At 39.2% G+C, this 18,636-nt stretch overlaps 1 protein-coding gene across 1 annotated transcript in view; it reads right to left on the bottom strand.

The window, feature by feature from the left end:
- ARHGAP21 (Rho GTPase activating protein 21) overlaps positions 1–18,636 on the bottom strand; it is a 137,430-nt gene that overhangs the window by 6,167 nt on the left and 112,627 nt on the right. The window contains 15 exon segments of the mRNA XM_059183908.1: positions 904–1,009; positions 1,329–1,370; positions 1,561–1,686; positions 4,721–4,810; positions 4,888–4,961; positions 5,618–5,696; positions 5,798–5,953; positions 6,752–6,894; positions 7,739–7,875; positions 7,958–8,022; positions 9,894–10,178; positions 11,521–11,646; positions 14,216–14,252; positions 17,761–17,863; positions 17,999–18,166. Coding sequence (XP_059039891.1) covers positions 904–1,009; positions 1,329–1,370; positions 1,561–1,686; positions 4,721–4,810; positions 4,888–4,961; positions 5,618–5,696; positions 5,798–5,953; positions 6,752–6,894; positions 7,739–7,875; positions 7,958–8,022; positions 9,894–10,178; positions 11,521–11,646; positions 14,216–14,252; positions 17,761–17,863; positions 17,999–18,166 — 1,737 coding nt within the window.

The following is an 18,636-nucleotide window of genomic DNA, read 5'->3' as shown; positions in this document are numbered from 1 at the left end:
AGCCGTGTTTGCATTTACAAGAATCGGGGGTTTCTGCAGACAAGGCAGCTACAGTGTGGACAGCAGTCCGCCTTCTTCCTACAGCTCCAGCTGTCCATCAGGGCCACCACAGAATCCACTAGCGACATTACCGTGTGATAGACTCCTCCCACTTCGCCTGTGCAACATCAGTATAGATTTGCCTGTGTCAGTAAGTGCTGAAAAAACCCTTTAGGACTCAAACAAGAACTAGAGACAAAGGGAGAACAGCGTGTGAAATAACATGCTAGATATAGTGCAACAGTTCGGCGGGAGAAAATCGTCAGCAAAAGAGCCTATGAAAACTGCTACTTAACCACACATTAGGGCGGCAAGAGAGAACAGAAGAAAATGTCAAATCAGTTCGACTTCTACTGTGATATCTGTAGTGACAAATAATATGCTGTATTTATGAAAATGGCGCCCATTAGTAGTTCGACATTCTTCACTTGCTGCTTTTAAACAGAACGTCTAGCTCAAGAATAAGAACTACTTGTACAGTCTCGATCACACTTTCTGCCATCACAGCAACCACATATTCAGCAGCATATATCTGTTTTACCTTGTGATGACTATTACATGGAAACTGTGAATTAAAAAAAAAGAACAAAACAGTGGTTTGCATGCTCATTTCCCTCAGATTTCCACTCTGACAAGCATTACAATCCCATGCACTGCCAATGGCATTAGAGTCACTGGAAGATAATTGAGATCAATCAGAAAAGGAAGATTCAGTTTTTTATTAGTAGAAAGGGGGAAAAAAAAAAGGAGAAGAAAAGGAAAAAAAATCATAGTGAATTGTTACTTATGATTGATTTCGTTCTTTCGTGTTACGAGGATTTGGCTTAACCTTAACCAGATCGGTACTGCCCAGGCAAGAGTTACCTGATACATCTCCCGGGGAGACTCCTGTCCTTCCAATGTTGGTGAGTAAATGATCTATGTTGGGCACTGGCTGGGAGTCTACTGTGTTTTCCTCCTGCACTGTTGTCTATGGTTAATAAACAAAGATCTCTTCAACATCTCTTCAAAGATAATTTCTTTAAAATTCAAACAACATTTAGTAAAAGACACATTTCCTGAGTGGAGCACACGTGCTTAACTTTTTACATCGTTTACACGTCATTAATTAACTACGAAATAAACATCATACTTGTATTTTCACTTGACCGGAAACTGAGGAGCTATAGACCTGCTTCCGGGGTGCAAAGCGGACAATAGCATACAAAGCAGGAAGTTGACGCTGTTGGGTCAGGAGCTTGTGTCCCGAATGAAAAAAGTCAGTACGAAGGCTGACGGACGATACTTACAAGAGGTTCTTCCACACCTTCTTCTGTGAAAAACCAGTCATGCTAAAATTTAAAATAAAAAAAGGTGAAAAGAGAAACTAAAGGACCCCCATAATATAACTATATTTTGGAGGATAATACTGGGGGGGAGGAGTTTTCTTAGAAAACAAAAATTACAACCATATTCTGCCCTACCAAACACCAGCTGCTCACAAGAAAATTATTTTCTTGATGAGATGAAGCCTGAACTTACGTGCTGGATAAGGGTCTCTACGATCTTGTACTGGTCTGGCATGTGAGTGACCATGTGGGTCATGTTGTCTTCGGATGTTCTCACAAGAGTTGGACCAAAAACTATCGCTAGGTTTCTTGGTTCCATCTGGAACAAAGGATGTTATTGAAAGATATCAGAATTTTTCTTAAGCAAGTAGGCTTAAATTCCCATCGTGTGTTTGGCATTTTATTTCTGAAAGGCTCTTTTGATGAAAAAGAATTCAAAGGAGAACGGTGACTGATTGTGTATAAAAAAACTAATGCTTCCTAGTTAGGCTTTCTATAAGCTAATCTACACTTAACGTCTTTTTCCTGCTTTAATGACAATGTACTGTGTTTAACTGGCATTCATTTTTTCCATGAAGTCTTTGATTGCAAGCAATTGATCTGCTGCAAAACTAGTAATACAAGAGCTATATTAACTGACAAAAATATTAAAATCAAAGGGAAAAAAAAACCTTACAAAGAATAGGGCAACCCTCTTCCCCTCAAAAACTAAAAAAGCAAAACAACAACAAAAACAACAACCCAAAAAACAACTAGAAAAAAATGTTCAAAGACATATTACCTTTTACAAACTTGCCCCCATGGTACATCAAAAGTGCTAACCCTTAAAAACCCAATGTCCAGAAATATTCTTTTTTGACCAATTTTTACTTCAACAAAAACTTCCGAAGCTCTTTGCTTATCCTTGTGCCAACCTGAACACCTCAATATATCATGCTTCTATGTTTGGACATTCATTTCCACGGTATTTTGTATTCCTTGTTTAATTACACAATTATCAAAGGTATAGATCTTTTGTTTTCCTTTGTTGTATCCTATAGAGTCTGGTGTAATATTTTGAAGTCAGGATTTGATTAAAATGTCAAATAGCTTTAACCAACCCTGAAAACTTACCAGGGGGGTGAATGAATGAATGAATGAATAAATAAATAAAATCACTGCAGAACTCAGAAAGTCGAACTGGTTTAGGGAAGCACACTACTATCCTGTTTTGGGAGAGCCGCACACATGCCCACACATGTACACACACACATTTCAGGTATGGTGGAAAGCAGAAAATGCACAGATCTCCTGTTCCGAAGCAACTGCTCAGCATCAAATGTGTCATCTACCATAACACATGCATCCTTACACTCTGCTCAAGACAGAGATATAAGGAGAAATTGTGATCAAAGCCAGTATTTTCAGAGCAAGCTGACCTAGTGGAAAGAAAATCTGACTGCAGGAAGGGCTGACTTGAACTGGGCGCACAGGCATGTTTCTTATTCTCCCGCTGGAGGATGTCATCTTATTCCCAAATCTGCACTGGTCAAAGTGGCTCAGAAAATCAAGTCCATCTCAAAGGTCTTCTGCAAAATTTTTTACTGGGTTCTTGTCTACTAGGATTTCGTTTCAGTTTTTGTAATAATGCACACATTATTATCTATGTATATACAGTCGTATTTACTATGTGGGTATATAGTTTTAGCTGGCTCTTACCTAAAGCTGGGAACATAAGTAGTTCATCACTTATTTAGTCATTAATTACCCAAGGAAAATTCTGTATTTCTGGAAAGACGTCCCACACATGTAGGCACAGTGTTAGTTAATACAGTAAAGCCAGAATAAATTCTACAGTAAAGAATTTTTGTTCATAAAAATTACATTACATTGTTTATGTAACATTACATAACTGTTATATTTTGCTTAATTCGGTGCTTTCTAAACTAATGAGACCATCAGATGCTATGTCCCCTGCACTGCTGACATCCAGCAAAAGTGATGAATGATGTAATGGGCTTTGGGAAATGCGGAAATAATTAGAAAATATTTCAGCTACAATTATACTGAGAATTTTCTGGATGAACTTCTGGAAACTGTACCATTAATTGATACTAGCTCTTTCTTTCTTTCTCTCATTCTCTTTTGTTCCTTTTTCCTTTTATGTCCTATCACTGTTGAGGAAATTGAGAATCTAAGGGATATTATAACACTGCTTGTAAACGTCCCACAGGTAATAGGGTTTGATCCTGTTCTCAAACCCCAGCCTTACTACAACTGTGAGCAACTGTCTTCTGGAACATGACAGATGCTAAACTGACCTGAATGAAAGCATTTTGCTTCACCTTCAACAGGCAGGACCTTTAGGGAAAAGGTGACAGCAGTGTTTCTGAGCTTGTGGTGTTCTGTTTTTTTCTCTTCTCCACAAGCCAAGATGACTTTGTTTCTATATTTTTAAGTAATGCCCGAGATTCAGAAAATCATTGTTTTGCAACCTCTAAAGGTATAGAGGCAACAACCATGAATAATGGAATCTAATGATATAGGGGCGCCTGGGTGGCTCAGTGGGTTAAGCCGCTGCCTTCGGCTCAGGTCATGATCTCAGGGTCCTGGGATTGAGCCCCGCATTGGGCTCTCTGCTCAGCAGGGAGCCTGCTTCCCCTTCTCTCTCTCTGCCTGCCTCTTGCCTGCTTGTGATCTCTCTCTGTCATATAAATAAATAAAATCTTAAAAAAAAAATTAAAAAACAAAAACCAAAAAACTTTAAAAAAAAGTGATATAAAGTTAAGATTATAACATATCAACTGAACACACTGTGTGAGCCTTTAGATACTGATTTAAACAACCAGGGGGGGAAAAGACATTTCTTGAAATCAATCTGGAAAAACCGAACATGAACTGAGCAGTAGATAATATGAAGGGATAACACATTTTGGTGTGTTTGACAAAGGAGATGTGATTCTGTTAAACAAACAAACAACAAAGAAGAAGGTCCTCTCTGCTTAAAACGGAACACAAAACAAAAAAAAAGAACATGTCTGTCAGTTTTCCCTGTATACTGTTTGGTACAACTTGATTGTCACATTGCACAAAAGTATAGCAAATGCACAGATGAAAAAGGAAGTAAAATTTTTGACTTCCATTTTTCTTGCTGGACAAATAGAAAAGGAAATGTCTTTTCAAAATGGTGACAATTGATATTTTGGGATCTTTTGCTTTGAAGAGTGATCTTTAGAGGGGCTCCCTGGCCAAGAGTGTGTATTTGAGAGGTTTTGTTGAATTATAACCATGATTTTAATTGGCGTGAAGCAATGACGCATATCTTTTCAACTAAAGCCCCGAAAGCACACTTCTTCAATATATACTTTACACACCTTATTTTTTTCTGAATTTTCTGCCACTGTTTTCAGATGAGCGGAAAGGAACTTCAGAGTTTCATAATGATGTTCGGGCAAGTCGTGAATCTGAAACATATTATTTTCATGATGGATTTAGAGGCTGAATTTCAGTTGCACCTCCAAAAATATAAAATAATACCTACTAGTCTTTTTAACGTTTTCAGACGGTCTAGAGGATCTTCTTTACGATTGGCCTCAATAAAATCGGCATATTTATCTGACAACAACAATAAGAAGAATAAAACAAGTTTATCTCAAATTGCTTAGGTGAGTTGTGATCGAGATTTCTTTTAAGGTTTGGCTTCAAAACCCAATACAAAATTTAAATGTAGGGATGACCCCAAATGGCCTTTGAAATGTAAGTCTCCAAAACAGCTATCATTTTCAATGACTCCCCAAATCTTATCATCAAATAAAATTCCCTAAAATGTGAGTTCTCTGAGAGAACCGTCCTGTATTTATAGTCTTCACTCCCTTTAACCCCCAACCACAACATCAAGAACAGTGTCTTATATAAGTTAAATATTTGGATTGACTGAAAAAACGTTTTTCTACTAATTGTACTTTATTGTGTCTGAAGACTTTTGACAGCGAATAATAATACATTTTTAACTTGGCAAGCAAATATGGATAAACAGGGTAACTTATATTTTACTGAACCTAAATGACAGGATAAATTCTCATTTTTCACTGAAATTTATCCATAAGAAAAAAAATCCCAGTGACAAAAAATAGCCATACTTATGCTTTACAGAGAAGTAACAACTGAATGAAATCTCCTGCTTCCTTTGACAAAATATCAATAGTCTTTGGCTTTCCAACAATGTAATTTTAAACTGTTTCAACTGGTATCTTTTGTGGGAGTTCACTCACCATTTGTGAAGAGAGGCTCAGGGAGTTTTCTGAAGAAGGATTTTAATAAACTGCTTATCACATTCAAATCTCGCCATTTCTAGGTGGGTAAAAGAGAAACATGGTGTTTTTGTAGTCAATACCATCAAAGGGGGAAAAGAACCACAGATCAGGTATTCAGACAGAAATAAACACACTTACGTCATCTTGTATGTCAATGTCAGCCATCCCCTTGTTGAGTTCTTCTTGCATACTTGAAATGGCTGCGTTATTTCCAGGGACTCTATAAATACCTGTATACTCAAGACCTCTTTCTTCAACTAATTTGCAACATATGTCAACTATTAATGGAATATACTGCAAAACAAGAAATAAATATTTTATTTAATACAGCACAAACGTTTCTATTTGTTAGTAGATACATATCGTAGCTAAGAGGCCCTTTCCATCTGAGACAAAATACATACATCTCTGCTATTTGATAGAGGGAAAACGCAGAAGAGAGACATTGACTGCAGAACCGGGAATGGAGCAGAAGCAGCAAGAGAAATCTGGGACAGTGGGAGGAGAATGAATAGGTCAAGACCAGGAGATGAACATCGAAGAGGAAATGAGGCAAGTCTGAAGTGAAGAGAATGTGGGAGCAGCACCCGTGAATAAAGACAAGTAAAGTCCAAAGGAGAAGGGGGGGAGAGAATAACATCGCGACTCATGACACAGAAACCTCACAGACGCCAGACACACGCACATGCGCACACAGACACACGTGCGTGCACACACGCACATTTACATGTGTTATACTTTCTTAATCAGGTTCTTGTTCTCATCCTTCTTTTAAGGTGCTAGAAGCAGAAACACACAGGATTTGAACATGAACTCTTACCATTTCAGATACATTCCTAATGGACGAATCATTACTCTATCTCAGAGTCAATACGTTAGAAAAAGAGCATTAGGTGAAATTATAGATGAAATTACTCAACACGGCCTTATGCGCCAGCAATGCTTAGGGAAGTTGGGTCTGCTATGAAGAGGAAGATACTCATCAGATTAACAGATACTCTGTGTCATCTGAGGGGCTGTGTACTTGGGTCCTTATAAGGCCTCCAGCAGAACTAATGACCGTAGGAAGTGCGGGAGGCTGGGGTCTCCTACCCGATTGGTATGCGCTGGTGGGCAGTCATCCAATCTGACACCGAAGGTTCCAGTAGCAGTGGGCTTTTTTTCAAATGTCTTTCTCATAATACTTGGAATGCCTTTTCTCCACGTGCCTTTGTCTTTTGGGGGACTGGTATCATCTTTTGATTTTATGCAAAAAAAAAAGAAAAAAGAAAAAGAAAATGGAAACAAGCAAGTTTAAATCATGACTTTAAGAGTCTTTTATCAAGATTTATATACATCAGAGTCCTGTACTATAAATGACAGATCCTATATTTATCAAAAATATTGTATTATATTCTCTTCCTAATATAGCATTCCTTTTAACCTCCCATATAATTAAATTGGAATCAGTTATGCTTTTCTACCCTTTTACAATCTGCACCATGGTTTTCTTTAAAACAGTCAAGAAAACAGGATCAATGTGACATCTCAGTAGTGAGATTTTAGCAAAAAGAAACATGATGGTTTTATTTCAAAAGTAACAGTGCCTGGATCCCCTGCATTAAATCCGTAGTGCCTTTTGTGTAGATGTATATCTAACTTCATTTCATCTTTATTACAAGACAAAGACTCACCTTAAGGGAAAGCCCCATTAGCCTAGATGGGGCCCAGGGTCACCTTTGAGCTAGCTCGCACAGGACTGAGGTCAGCAGAAATGGTACAGAAGAACATAAAATACTTTTATTTGTTTATTTATTATTTTAAATTTTTTATAGAGAGTGAAAGACAGAGAAAGACAGAGACAGAAGCGGCAGGGAAGAGCAGACAGAGAAGGAGAGAGCCCATCATAAGCAGGCTCCTTGCTCAGCATGCGGCCCGATGCGGGATTCCATCTCAGGACTCTGGGATCATGAACTGAGCCACAATTGAGTCAGATGCCTAGCCAACTGAGCCATCCAGCCGCCCCATGAAATACCTTTAAAACCCCAACTTTAAACCATCGTCTTTGTTAAATTTATGCAGGAACACTACCATCAGTACCTTTACTGAGAAGTTTCCTTTCTGACTCTTCCTTGGGAGAGTGCGGACTTTGGGTCTTTGGCTCTGATTTAGCACCAAGCAGAGTCTGCCGAATGCTCAGACTCTGGCGAGGTGTTTTTGGCAACTGTTCTGCTTTGCTGCTGAAAGAAATGAACATTTCTTAACAACTGTAGGGCATTTTACATCCAAATTAAGTTGTAGGCGTCGTGGGATTCTCACCTCATCAGACTGTTATATTCTTTGATTCTTCGGCTGATTAGATCCCTGTTAGTCACTCCAGTGTCCTACAGAATAAACAGGAGGTAAGATTAGAAAGTCAATTTGAAACATGAGTCGGGATCTCTACTCTTCTGAGGCTCTGTTGTACGCACTGCTTAGCCCATCCGGCCCCTAGACTCTCAGTGGAGTTGTTTAAAAATCTCTGTTCCACATCATCATCCAAAATCACTATGCAAGAAATGATCCAAGTACCCCCCATCCACTGCCAAAAGAGCTTTCTGTTTATTGTCTGTACTCCTACAATCCCTAGAATAGTACCAGCAAGCAGCAGGTGCTCAAACTTACTGATGTGACATTTTTTTATAAACGACTAGGAAGCAGCAGGCCAGTTTTTTTTTTGTTTGTTCCTCTCTCTCTAATCCCAGAAGGACTGATCAGCATTTCAAAATAAGACAGTTGGATAAAAGATGGAAAAATACTGTCAAAATTTGTTAATGATGAATTTACAGGAGCAGTGAGACAGAGGGTCATTTAGTGTCAGAAGTGGCACTGATATTACCAGAAGAGAAAAAGCTCAAAACTGGGCATTTCAACCTTAATAGATTAGCTTTTATAATATGCTGTATGGTAAACTCTGATTTCACCATGAAGTGATGACTTTTTTCTACTGATTTCAATTATACATTGACATGTAGCATCAACTTTTTTTTTTATTACTTGTTTCATTTTGATTATAACAAGCAATAAAATTTACAGATATAAGCTTTGGAGTCAAATAATCTCGGTTCAAATATTCTTCCTACTTATCAGTTGAGAGATCCTATGGTTAGGATCTAGACTGAGATTCCTGGGGTTTAAGTCCCAGGCCCTGATACTTAACAGCTGTGTGACCTTATGGAAATTACGTAACCTCTTTTTGCCAGTGTCCTTGATGCAAAATGGTGATGACAGTAACAGGACACATTCATATGGTTGCTGAGACTTATTCATGTAAAACATTCTTATTTTCCCTGTTTACTTTGCAAACATGCATGTCCGATGCTTTCTTTACAGTGCTGGTTAGAGAACAAAGGTTGATTTGACACGGATCTAGTGTTTATTTTTAACCACAAACAAGGCAGGGGTGTAAACTATCAAAGAAAAAAGGCACAGTCATTTTTCCTATGACCTAAGTTTTTACAATTTGAATTGGACATAACTGGAAATGACTATATTAGAGAACATATTTTGCACAACCTCACAATAACGTGGGTGTCCCTGTGTCCCATGAGTTAAGGGAAGAGAACACTGCGTGCTTTTTTTTGTCATAACAGTGAGCAAGAAAAGTGAGAACAACATGTAAGAAAAACTGTGTTAATGATATTAAAAGATACTCTTGAGCAAAAGCTAGACTTAATCACTGTGGAATTTGCTGTCAAATGTATAATTACATATGCTAGAGATACTACATTACCAATGAAGTTCCTGTTGTAAAAAACTATCCTGATGGCTATGAGCCAGAAACTCTCAAGTCCCCAAACATTCCTTAATAAAAAGGAAAATTGGCTTTTCGCATGATTTCTGACAATGCAAGTTTTCTTCGAAGCCAGAACTGTCTGACAGCAGGGTCTACTATATTCTCCAGTGCGTATCTCATGAATGAAAATCCTCGTATCTGTATCTCTTTGCATTTACACAGTAATTTGTTCTGGTAAGTATCTTCACTACACTTGTAAGCCCCACAATAATCCTGTCTTTGAGATAAGGAACCAGATCTGGAATGATTTAGTCATAAAGGTAATGACCAGGACTAGTCCTGATCCTGCTTCTGAAAAAGTAAGCAAAATATATGAAAAGAGCGTATTTTAATTTTTTAAAATGTATCCAGTTCTTTCAGTCTTCCTGAGAGAAAAGTGATGAAAGAACCTGGTTTGATTTCTGTCACTTGGACACACACCTCCTCGTTGAGTGTGCTGCTCTCCTGAATGGTCTTGATCCACGCGAGCATGTCGTCTCTGTCCTCGGCCTGAAACAGGCACTCACAATCTGGCGTGGTAAGCCGAAACACATTCTTCCTCTTGGTCTCACTGTAAGAGATGTCTATTAAGCAGGCGTTGACGCTGATGGGCTGCTCTTCTTCGGATGGTGTCGTCTGCTCTCTTTTGTCTTTGTACAAGTAAAGCGAATGTCCCCGAAGCACAACATACATCTGTTTCCACGGCCGAATACTTCCACCAACTCGCTGGAAAACACGGAACAGTGAGGGGACACTTCATGCTTGGCTCAGTCTCAGGGTAGGACAAACACATCAAGCAACGCTGTTCACACACACGTGTACACCCAGCGGTTAGAGCGGGTGTCTGCTTCGTGATCGTATCTGCTTTTTTTTTTTTTTTTTTTTTTTAAGATTTTATTTATTTATTTGACAGACAGAGATCACAAGTAGGCAGAGAGGTAGGCAGAGAGAGAGGAGGAAGCAGGGTCCCCGCTGAGCAGAGAGCCCGATGCAGGGCTCGATCCCAAGACCTTGGGATCATGACCGGAGCCGAAAGCAGAGGATTTAACCCACTGAGCCACCCAGGCGCCCCGAGATCGCATCTGCTTCTTAGGAGAGGAATGACAAACCCTAGAGCAGAAACCAAGCTGGGCAAGGTATTCCTGACCAAAATCAACTTTAATCTGGTTGGGGAAAAAAAAAACCTGTTGTATTGTTCACGAACAAAGTAAATAAGAGAAACTGAATAAAGTAAGGTAAAAGAAGAGTAGCAAAATATATAAAATATATAAAAATGCTAAGAGAATAGAAAATAAGAAAAAAATCCATCAAAAAAAATTTTTTTGAGTGAGAGTAAGGCTTAAGAGAAGCCCCAGATCATGCAATTGACAAACACTACATAAGGAGATTCCAAAACAACAGGCATGAGTAATGAATGAAACTAACAAAACTGATCAACTTTATATGGTCCGGCACAAAATCCATATGCAAGTTGGGTTTTCTTAAAAATTAGACTCTTTTGACAGTATCAAAATTTTTTTTATAACTTATCTGCCTAAATATTGTAAGCAATTTTATGGTAAAGTTTTTATTATATTGAAATCTACTTAATGAAGCATATAAATACTGTGATACTCATTTTTATAATCCAATATTTATAAAATAAAGTGAAAGGAACAAATTATAAAGGCAATTTAAAAGGAAAAACTGGGACAAGCTAAATTAAAAATTTTAAATTATTAATATGGAGAACTGCCACTCCCTAAAGGAAGACTCTGGGAAAATCTATGGCTAATAAACTATTTAATAAGAAAAGCTGAGCTCCTTTTAAATACTCTGATTTCTCTTTTTGTTGGCAAAATATAGGGCTGTATATTCTATTTGCAGTTGATATACAGGATGAAAAATATAAAATTAAATCACTGATAAGAATTAAAAAATGTTTACTCCCTTTATGCAGAAAAAGCTATCTAGAAGTGATATTTTCTTCTCTCTTCTGGGTAATTTGCCATTTGTCTATCCAGACTTCATGTGCTATTTTACAGGGACTGCATTTCATATACCCACAGCAGCTGAGAAAATGTACTACCTTGCCCTTGTCGGTGATAAGTGGTCGGAAGTGGAGCCACCCTTCCTTGGCAGCATCGCTGAAAACCTCTGAGGAAGAATCTTTCCTGGATCCAGAGTCTTCTGATGACTTCTGGCTGTCTACCATCTAAAGAAAAGGGCAAGAAAATATAGTAAAACACCAGCTTTCTCTTTTTATCAACGTTTGCACATTGAAATTAATTTGCTAAAAAGAAAATCTTTAATGTTCCAAATGAAGGGTTATTTTTGAAAAAAAATACTACTGTTACCAATTACATTAGAAAAATTTCTGGTCTCATTTAAAAAAAAAACTGAATTGACTACCATCATTTTTTAAAAGTACAGGAATTTTTAATCATTAAAAAATAACAGAAGCAGTATAATTTTCCTGCTTTCAAGAGCTCATATTTTAGTGAGAAAAGACAAATCAGAATGAAAAAGACAAGAAAATGATCAGACTGAGATTAGTACCATTTGGGAGAGGAACAGGGAGACACAGTAACGAATGACTGAGTCGTGGCTAGAAGTTGGGGTTATTATGGCAAGGCCTCCTGAAGAAAGAATTTTTTTATTTTATTTTACTTTATGTTTAAAGATTTTATTTATTTATTTGACAGACAGAGATCACAAGTAGGCAGAGAGGCAGGCGGGTGGGGGGGGCAGGCTCCCCACTGAGCAGAGAGCCCGACGTGAGGCTCGATCCCAGGACCCTGGGATCATGACCTGAGCTGAAGGCAGAGGCTTAACCCACTGAGCCACCCAGGTGCCCCTGAAGAAAGAATTTTTAAAAGATGAAATGTGGAGGAAAAATTTTAAAAGGGGCCATCCATGAAAGGTCAGGAAAAAGAAAACTTCAGAGAGGATGTATAGTTAGTGATTAAGTATGTTTACCATTATTATTTTATTTTATTCATTTTTTTTTTAAAGATTTTATTTGAGTGGGAGAGAGCACGAGCAGGGTTGGAGGGCAGGGGGAGAGGGAGAAGCAGACTTCCGGCTGAGCAGGGAGCACGACATGGGACTCGATTCCAGGACCCTGAGATCATGACCTGAGCCGAGTCAGATGCTTAACCGACTGAGCCACCCCGGTGCCGCTTACCCATTCTCATTTTAAATATTCGCTGTTCAGTGTGAGAAACAGCTCATGAATAGATTGTTTAGGGTCTTTTGGGACATGGTAGGACGTGCGATGGGAAGTGATCAGGTGAGGAATCGGAGGAGTAATATTATCTGGTCCCAGTTCAAAGGTCACCTGCTTGCCACCTGGAGAAAGTGTTACTGGAGGGATCTCCAAGAAAGTGTTACTGCAGGGATCCAGGTGAGGCCCGATGGTGGCCTGGGCCAAATTTAACTTAAGTGAAGGCAGGGAGAAATGCAGAGCTTCACAGTGTGTCCTGAAGGTCGAGTGGATAACACTTGATATGAGAGGGGCGGGGAAAGAAGCCACAAGGCTAATGCCCAGATCTGGGGCTTGAACACCTGGGGAGAGTGAACTTCGTGAGATGGGGAGAGCTGGTAGATAATCATGTCTGGGCGTAACCCGGATCTCTTTGGCCATTAAACCGTGATCCCTTATTAAACACCCCCCTAAAGACGTCAGCCCACCTGAGCTGCAGCTTAGGGAAGAGGCCAAGGCTGGCAGTGTAGACTCTGGGAGACCCTGGTTAAGATCATGTTGGCAGTGAGGGCAGACAGAGAGGAAAGAGGGTCGGAACCAGCTGAAGACATGCCACCACTTTAAATATTAGGCAGAGGCAGAAATGGAAACCAGCAGAAGAAATGTTTTAGGAAGGGAGTGGGAAATTGTGTGGAGACTACTGAGAGGTCAAAGAAGTTAAAAATCGAAGATAACTGTTAGTTTGGGAGCCTGAACGACTCTGGTCGCTGCGGCGTGAGCACTGTCGTTCTGGTGTGTGCGGCACTGTCGTTCTGGTGTGTGTCGTTCTGGTGTGTGCGGCGTGATGTGAGGAAGTGGACACGACAGACAATTTTTCTCAAAAATTTCAGTTTTGCTGTGAGAAAACAGGCATAAGAAATCGAGGGGGATGTAGATTTAAGGGAGGTTTTTAGACAATACATAGTTCACAGTGGAACGTGCTTCTGTGATGGCGAATGAGCCGCTGGCGAGAGCGATTTTGCAAAGGGGAGAGGGATCTTGAGAAAGTGAAAAGCGATAGAATCAAAGAGGAAATGTGATGTAGGTTTTTCATAGGATCGTGTTCCAAGTACAGATACGTAGGCTAAGAGTAAAAAGGGCAGAAACTGCGGGCACAAATGAAGGTGGCTGACACTTTTGGAGAACATAAAACAAAGAAATTTTCAATGAAGTACGAGGGCGAAGACGGGCAGGACAGGGGCGGACAGCACGGAGGAAGGTGGAGGCGAGGCCTGACAGGAATTCTGAGGAGAGAAACGCACGCGTACGACATAGACAGGATTGCTGGGTGGTCAGATTTTTGGCCGTTGACCAATGAAGTGAGAAAAATTAGCATAATGTGTGCAAAGTATTATATACTTGATGAGTATGTTTAGAAATTAGAAAAGGACACTTAACAGGTAATATTTTCCAAATGTACCTGAAACTGACAGAATATAGGGTAATAGAAATAATTCCCTATGATGAGCCAAAGTAATAATCTAAGGTAAATAGAAGTAGTTATCATTTATTGATACTTAAACAAATACTGAATACCAACCTTGATTCCTTTCAGGCTAGAGACGTGCTTGAAGGACCTGTTGGAAAGAAGCATGTAAGTATTTGCAGTAAGTACATGACACACCTTAAAGAAGTAAAAACAACTTGAACATTACTAGTAACCTGTCAGTGATAAGCTGACATTTCACCATTACCATGTTAAATATTCACTGTGCCATGCAAATGAAGAAACGAGCTAACTGTATCGGTACTTAAACTCCTGATTCCACAGCCGAAGCTTCCTTAGTGGAACTGGTAAATTGAAACTGTCTCTGCAGGAAGTGGAAGATTTTATCTCTCCTTTTAGATGAAAGAAAAAACTACTTGGGCTAAACAATGAGCTTTAGGATAAATGATTAGTTAACCATAGTGGCAATATTCTGGTTTTTTTTTTTTCAAAGATTTTATTTATTTATTTGACAGACAGAGATCACAAATAGGCAGAGAGGCAGGCAGAGAGAGAGAGGAGGAAGCAGGCTCCCTGCTGAGCAGAGAGCCCGATGCGGGCCTCGATCCCAGGACCCTGAGATCATGACCTGAGCCGAGGGCAGAGGCTTAAGTCACTGAATCACTCAGGCGCCCCAGTTGCAACACTCTGTTAAGGGCTCCGCAATGTTAATAATGATGGATAATGCGGCAGGGAGAGCGTCGTCAGGGCCAGTCTGGGCCCACCATTCCTCCTGCCCACCGCAATCGGGATGCTTCGGTATGAGACCAGCTGCTGCCAACTGAAAAGGCTTAGGGCTTCTGAAGATAGGTTTGCATTAACTATTCAAAACGATTAAACTTTAAGGGACAAAGACTTATTTTTTTTTTTTTAAGATTTTATTTTTTTATTTGTGAAAGAGAAAATGAGAGTGAGAGAAAGAGAGAGCATGAGAAGGGGGAGCATCAGAGGGAGAAGCAGACTCCCTGCTGAGCAGGGAGCCTGATGTGGACTCGTTACTAAGACTCCACGATCATGACCTCAGCCGAAGGCAGACGCTTAACCAACTGAGCCACCCAGGTGTCCCAAGACTTATTTTTTTAATTCAAAATTCATTTTAAGGAATTTAGGATTGCAAAATATGACTGCCATCCCCTTTTAAAGCACCCCAAACCAGACAGCCAGAAACAGATAAGCAAACTGTGTCCCCAGCACGATCAGGAGACACCTGTAAGTCTGGGCGGCAATGGATCCCCGTACACCAAGATGGGGGGTTAAATGCTGTGAAGGACAGGCTGGATACAAGGAGGCAGGACACCACTCATGGCATATCTCAGATCAAACTGCACTGCACTGCTCTCTGAAGATCAAAAGCTGCCCTTGTTTGGGACTGTGGGGAACAGGGAGCCAGAGCCACAGGAGCCTCACTCACTGCCGCGGATATCAGGGGGTATGAGAACGAAGGAGGAAACACACAGTCCTGTCATCTTTGCAGGAAGCGGTGTGCGGTTGGTGTAGCCATCTTTTTAGTGAGGAAGAAGTAAAGGCTAAAAGAGCTCACAAACTCAACTCTGCATCATCGGAACAATTCCGGCTAGTCTGGACCACTGCCGTGGCCACGCCCCCACACAAACTTCCCGTGTGTAGTCGGTCCGGGAAGAACTGCTATTATTGGAGTATAAATCATCATCAAATGGAACTTCAGAAAATCGATACAAAAACACGGATAAAAAAGACAAAATTGTTCTTTGAAAGGTTCAGAATCATAAAATGTCAATGTTCCTTAACTGTATAAATTAAAACACTGTGTTGCTAAAAATATCCATAAGAATTTAAGAACTAGAAAATTGACTTTAAAATTCAAGTAGTAAAATAAACAGAAATAGCCAGAATTTAGAAAAAAACATGAAGTAATGAGAGAATGGTCCCATCAATAGTAAAGACAGTATAAAACCACTACAATGAAAAGAATCTGGTGTATGTGAGTACACAGATAAATCATCTGATCAGAATGGAGGCTAAAAATAAAACTAAGTATGTTTAATAATTTAGTATATAGTAAAGATGAAGTATCAGTGGGAAAAATGTAACATTCAATAGATGCTTTGGGGACAACTGAGACACATTAGAAAACACAAAGTTGGCCCTTTATCTCACTAATTGGAATAAAATAAACTCCAGATGAATCAAAGTTGTAAATACATGCACACACACAAAGATAAAGAAAAGCATAAATCTGAGAGGAAACATAGAAGAAGTTTGTTGTAATTTGGGAGGAAAGGCTTTTTCATTATGACTCAAAATCTGAAGGCCATTAAAAAAAATATATCCTAAATTTGACTGCAAGGAAAAAGTTTAACATTTTTGTACAGTTTTTAAAAAAACTTAAGAAACTCCAATGAAGGGTGCCTGGGTGGCTCAGTCCATTCAGCGGCTGCCTTCTGCTCAGGTCATGATCTCAGGGTCCTGGGATCGAGCCCCGTGTCGGTCTCCCTGCTCAGTAGGGAGTCGGCTTCTCCCTTTCCCTTTGCCTCTCTCCCTACTCATGCCTCTGTACTCACTCTCTCAAATAAATAAATAAAATCTTAAAAAAATAAAAAAAAAGAAAATCCAATGAAAAATACTTAATTGGGAAAGGACTTTCAACACTCATCTCAGAAAAGAGCTAGTTTCCTTTAATAAAAGAGCCCCCAGATGTCAATAAGGAAGACAGTACAGAGACGGGTGAAAGATATGAACAAGCAGTTCACAAGGAAAATATAAATATCTCTTAAATACATATGAAATGATATTCAATTAATAAGAAATTTTCCAAAAAGAAAAAAACCCTATCATGTGATACCACTGGATTTACAAAAAATCAAATGTTAAATAGCACGCTGGGCTGATGGGGGGCAGAGACTTCTGGAAACTGTGGTGGGAATGTGATTTGGTATAAGCTTTATGGAGAGCAGCTGACAATGTTTATTATTATAAAAAATACACACCCCCTCGATGTGACAATCTTTCTTCCAACCATACTCACTTATATACTAAATGAACAAATATAGTCACTGAAGTATTGTTTGCAGTAGCATAAGATTCAATCAGTCTAAATGCCCATTGATAGAATATAGAATGACCGTTAAATATCTTTTGGTAAAACTATTCGGTGGAGAATGAAACAAGCACGAGAAAGCTGAGCCAGGAATAGACACACTGGATAATCGCCGTGATCTGTGTGCCTGGCATCTATCATTTGTTTATAAAAATAATTAGAATATGTACACACACATATAAGCCTGTGTAAATGTCTGTATGTGATTTTATGCAGAGAAGAGCTCAGAAAACAGTAACATAATGGTGTCCGAGAAGACACCTGGGTAGCCAGAGGCCTACAGTAGCCATGATTGTTTAATATAAATATTTTTGGCATTCTGTTTGTGTATTACTGATTTTCGAATGCTAATTTTAAAAATTCAACTGAACAGCTAATGGAATAACTATTTTATTTTTTATTTGCATTTCTAATGTTATAAAGTTAAAAGTATAAAAGAAATCATTAAAATTCAGTACTTATATGTCAAAGTTATGCTGAACACCCACAAATAAATATTTAAAATGATATGCTTAAGACTTACAATTTTGCATCTTCTCTGTAATCATCCAGGCCCTCATCATAGGATTTTGATCTTTCGGTCTTTGAACTGGGCTGGGCATCCAGGCTGGGAGGTCCGACAGATTCTGTAATCAAAAGCCAACGTTTAGACATCGGCAGGTGGTTTCCAGATCCTTTTCGTAATGAGGAGACCATAGTTTGTCATAGCGGGGAAAACTGAGAAAGAGAGATGGTTTGCACAGCCACTCACTGAAACGTACCCTGGTCATGGGAGAGCTGGCGGCGAATTAAAGGAGCCGACGTGGTGAGGCTGGGAGGGACCATTGCTATGGAGGGTGCCTGGGGGGCCTGCGGGGTGGAGGCTGAGATGACAGCAGAAGCGGGGATGTGTGCAAGGTCATGATCAATGCTGGGGCTCGTTGGTTCATCTAGAAAATAAAATGAAAATAAATATTGGTGGGATGCCTGGCCGGTTCAGTCAGTGGAGCATGTGACTCTTGATTTCAGGGTCATGAGTTCAAGCCCCCCACTTGGCTTAGAGCTTACTTAAAAAAAAAAAAAAGGAGGGGGAGGAGGAGGAGAAGAAGAAGAAGAAGAAAAGAAAAGAAAAGAAAAGAAAAGAAAAAAGAAAAAACCCCAGAATGCCAAATGACCTAATTATTAATAATCAATACACATTATTTTTTTAAAAAGATATAGATTTTAACACTTAGACACTACAGTACCAATAAAGAAAACACCTGTCTGTTAAAAATCTTATACAGTTGTTAGTCTAGTAATTCCAAATAATTGAGAATGTGATCTAAGAAATTAAATAAGTTGCTGCTTCTACCAACAATTAATAACTTCATTAACAGATAATCAAGATACCAAAGTTATAGGTATTTAGAACCTGAAC

The sequence above is a fragment of the Mustela lutreola genome, chromosome 8, assembly GCF_030435805.1.
Source record: "Mustela lutreola isolate mMusLut2 chromosome 8, mMusLut2.pri, whole genome shotgun sequence".
Classification (NCBI taxonomy): Eukaryota; Metazoa; Chordata; class Mammalia; order Carnivora; family Mustelidae; genus Mustela; species Mustela lutreola.
The sequence above is the reverse complement of the archived record's forward strand: the minus strand, read 5'-3'. Positions and strand labels throughout refer to the sequence as shown.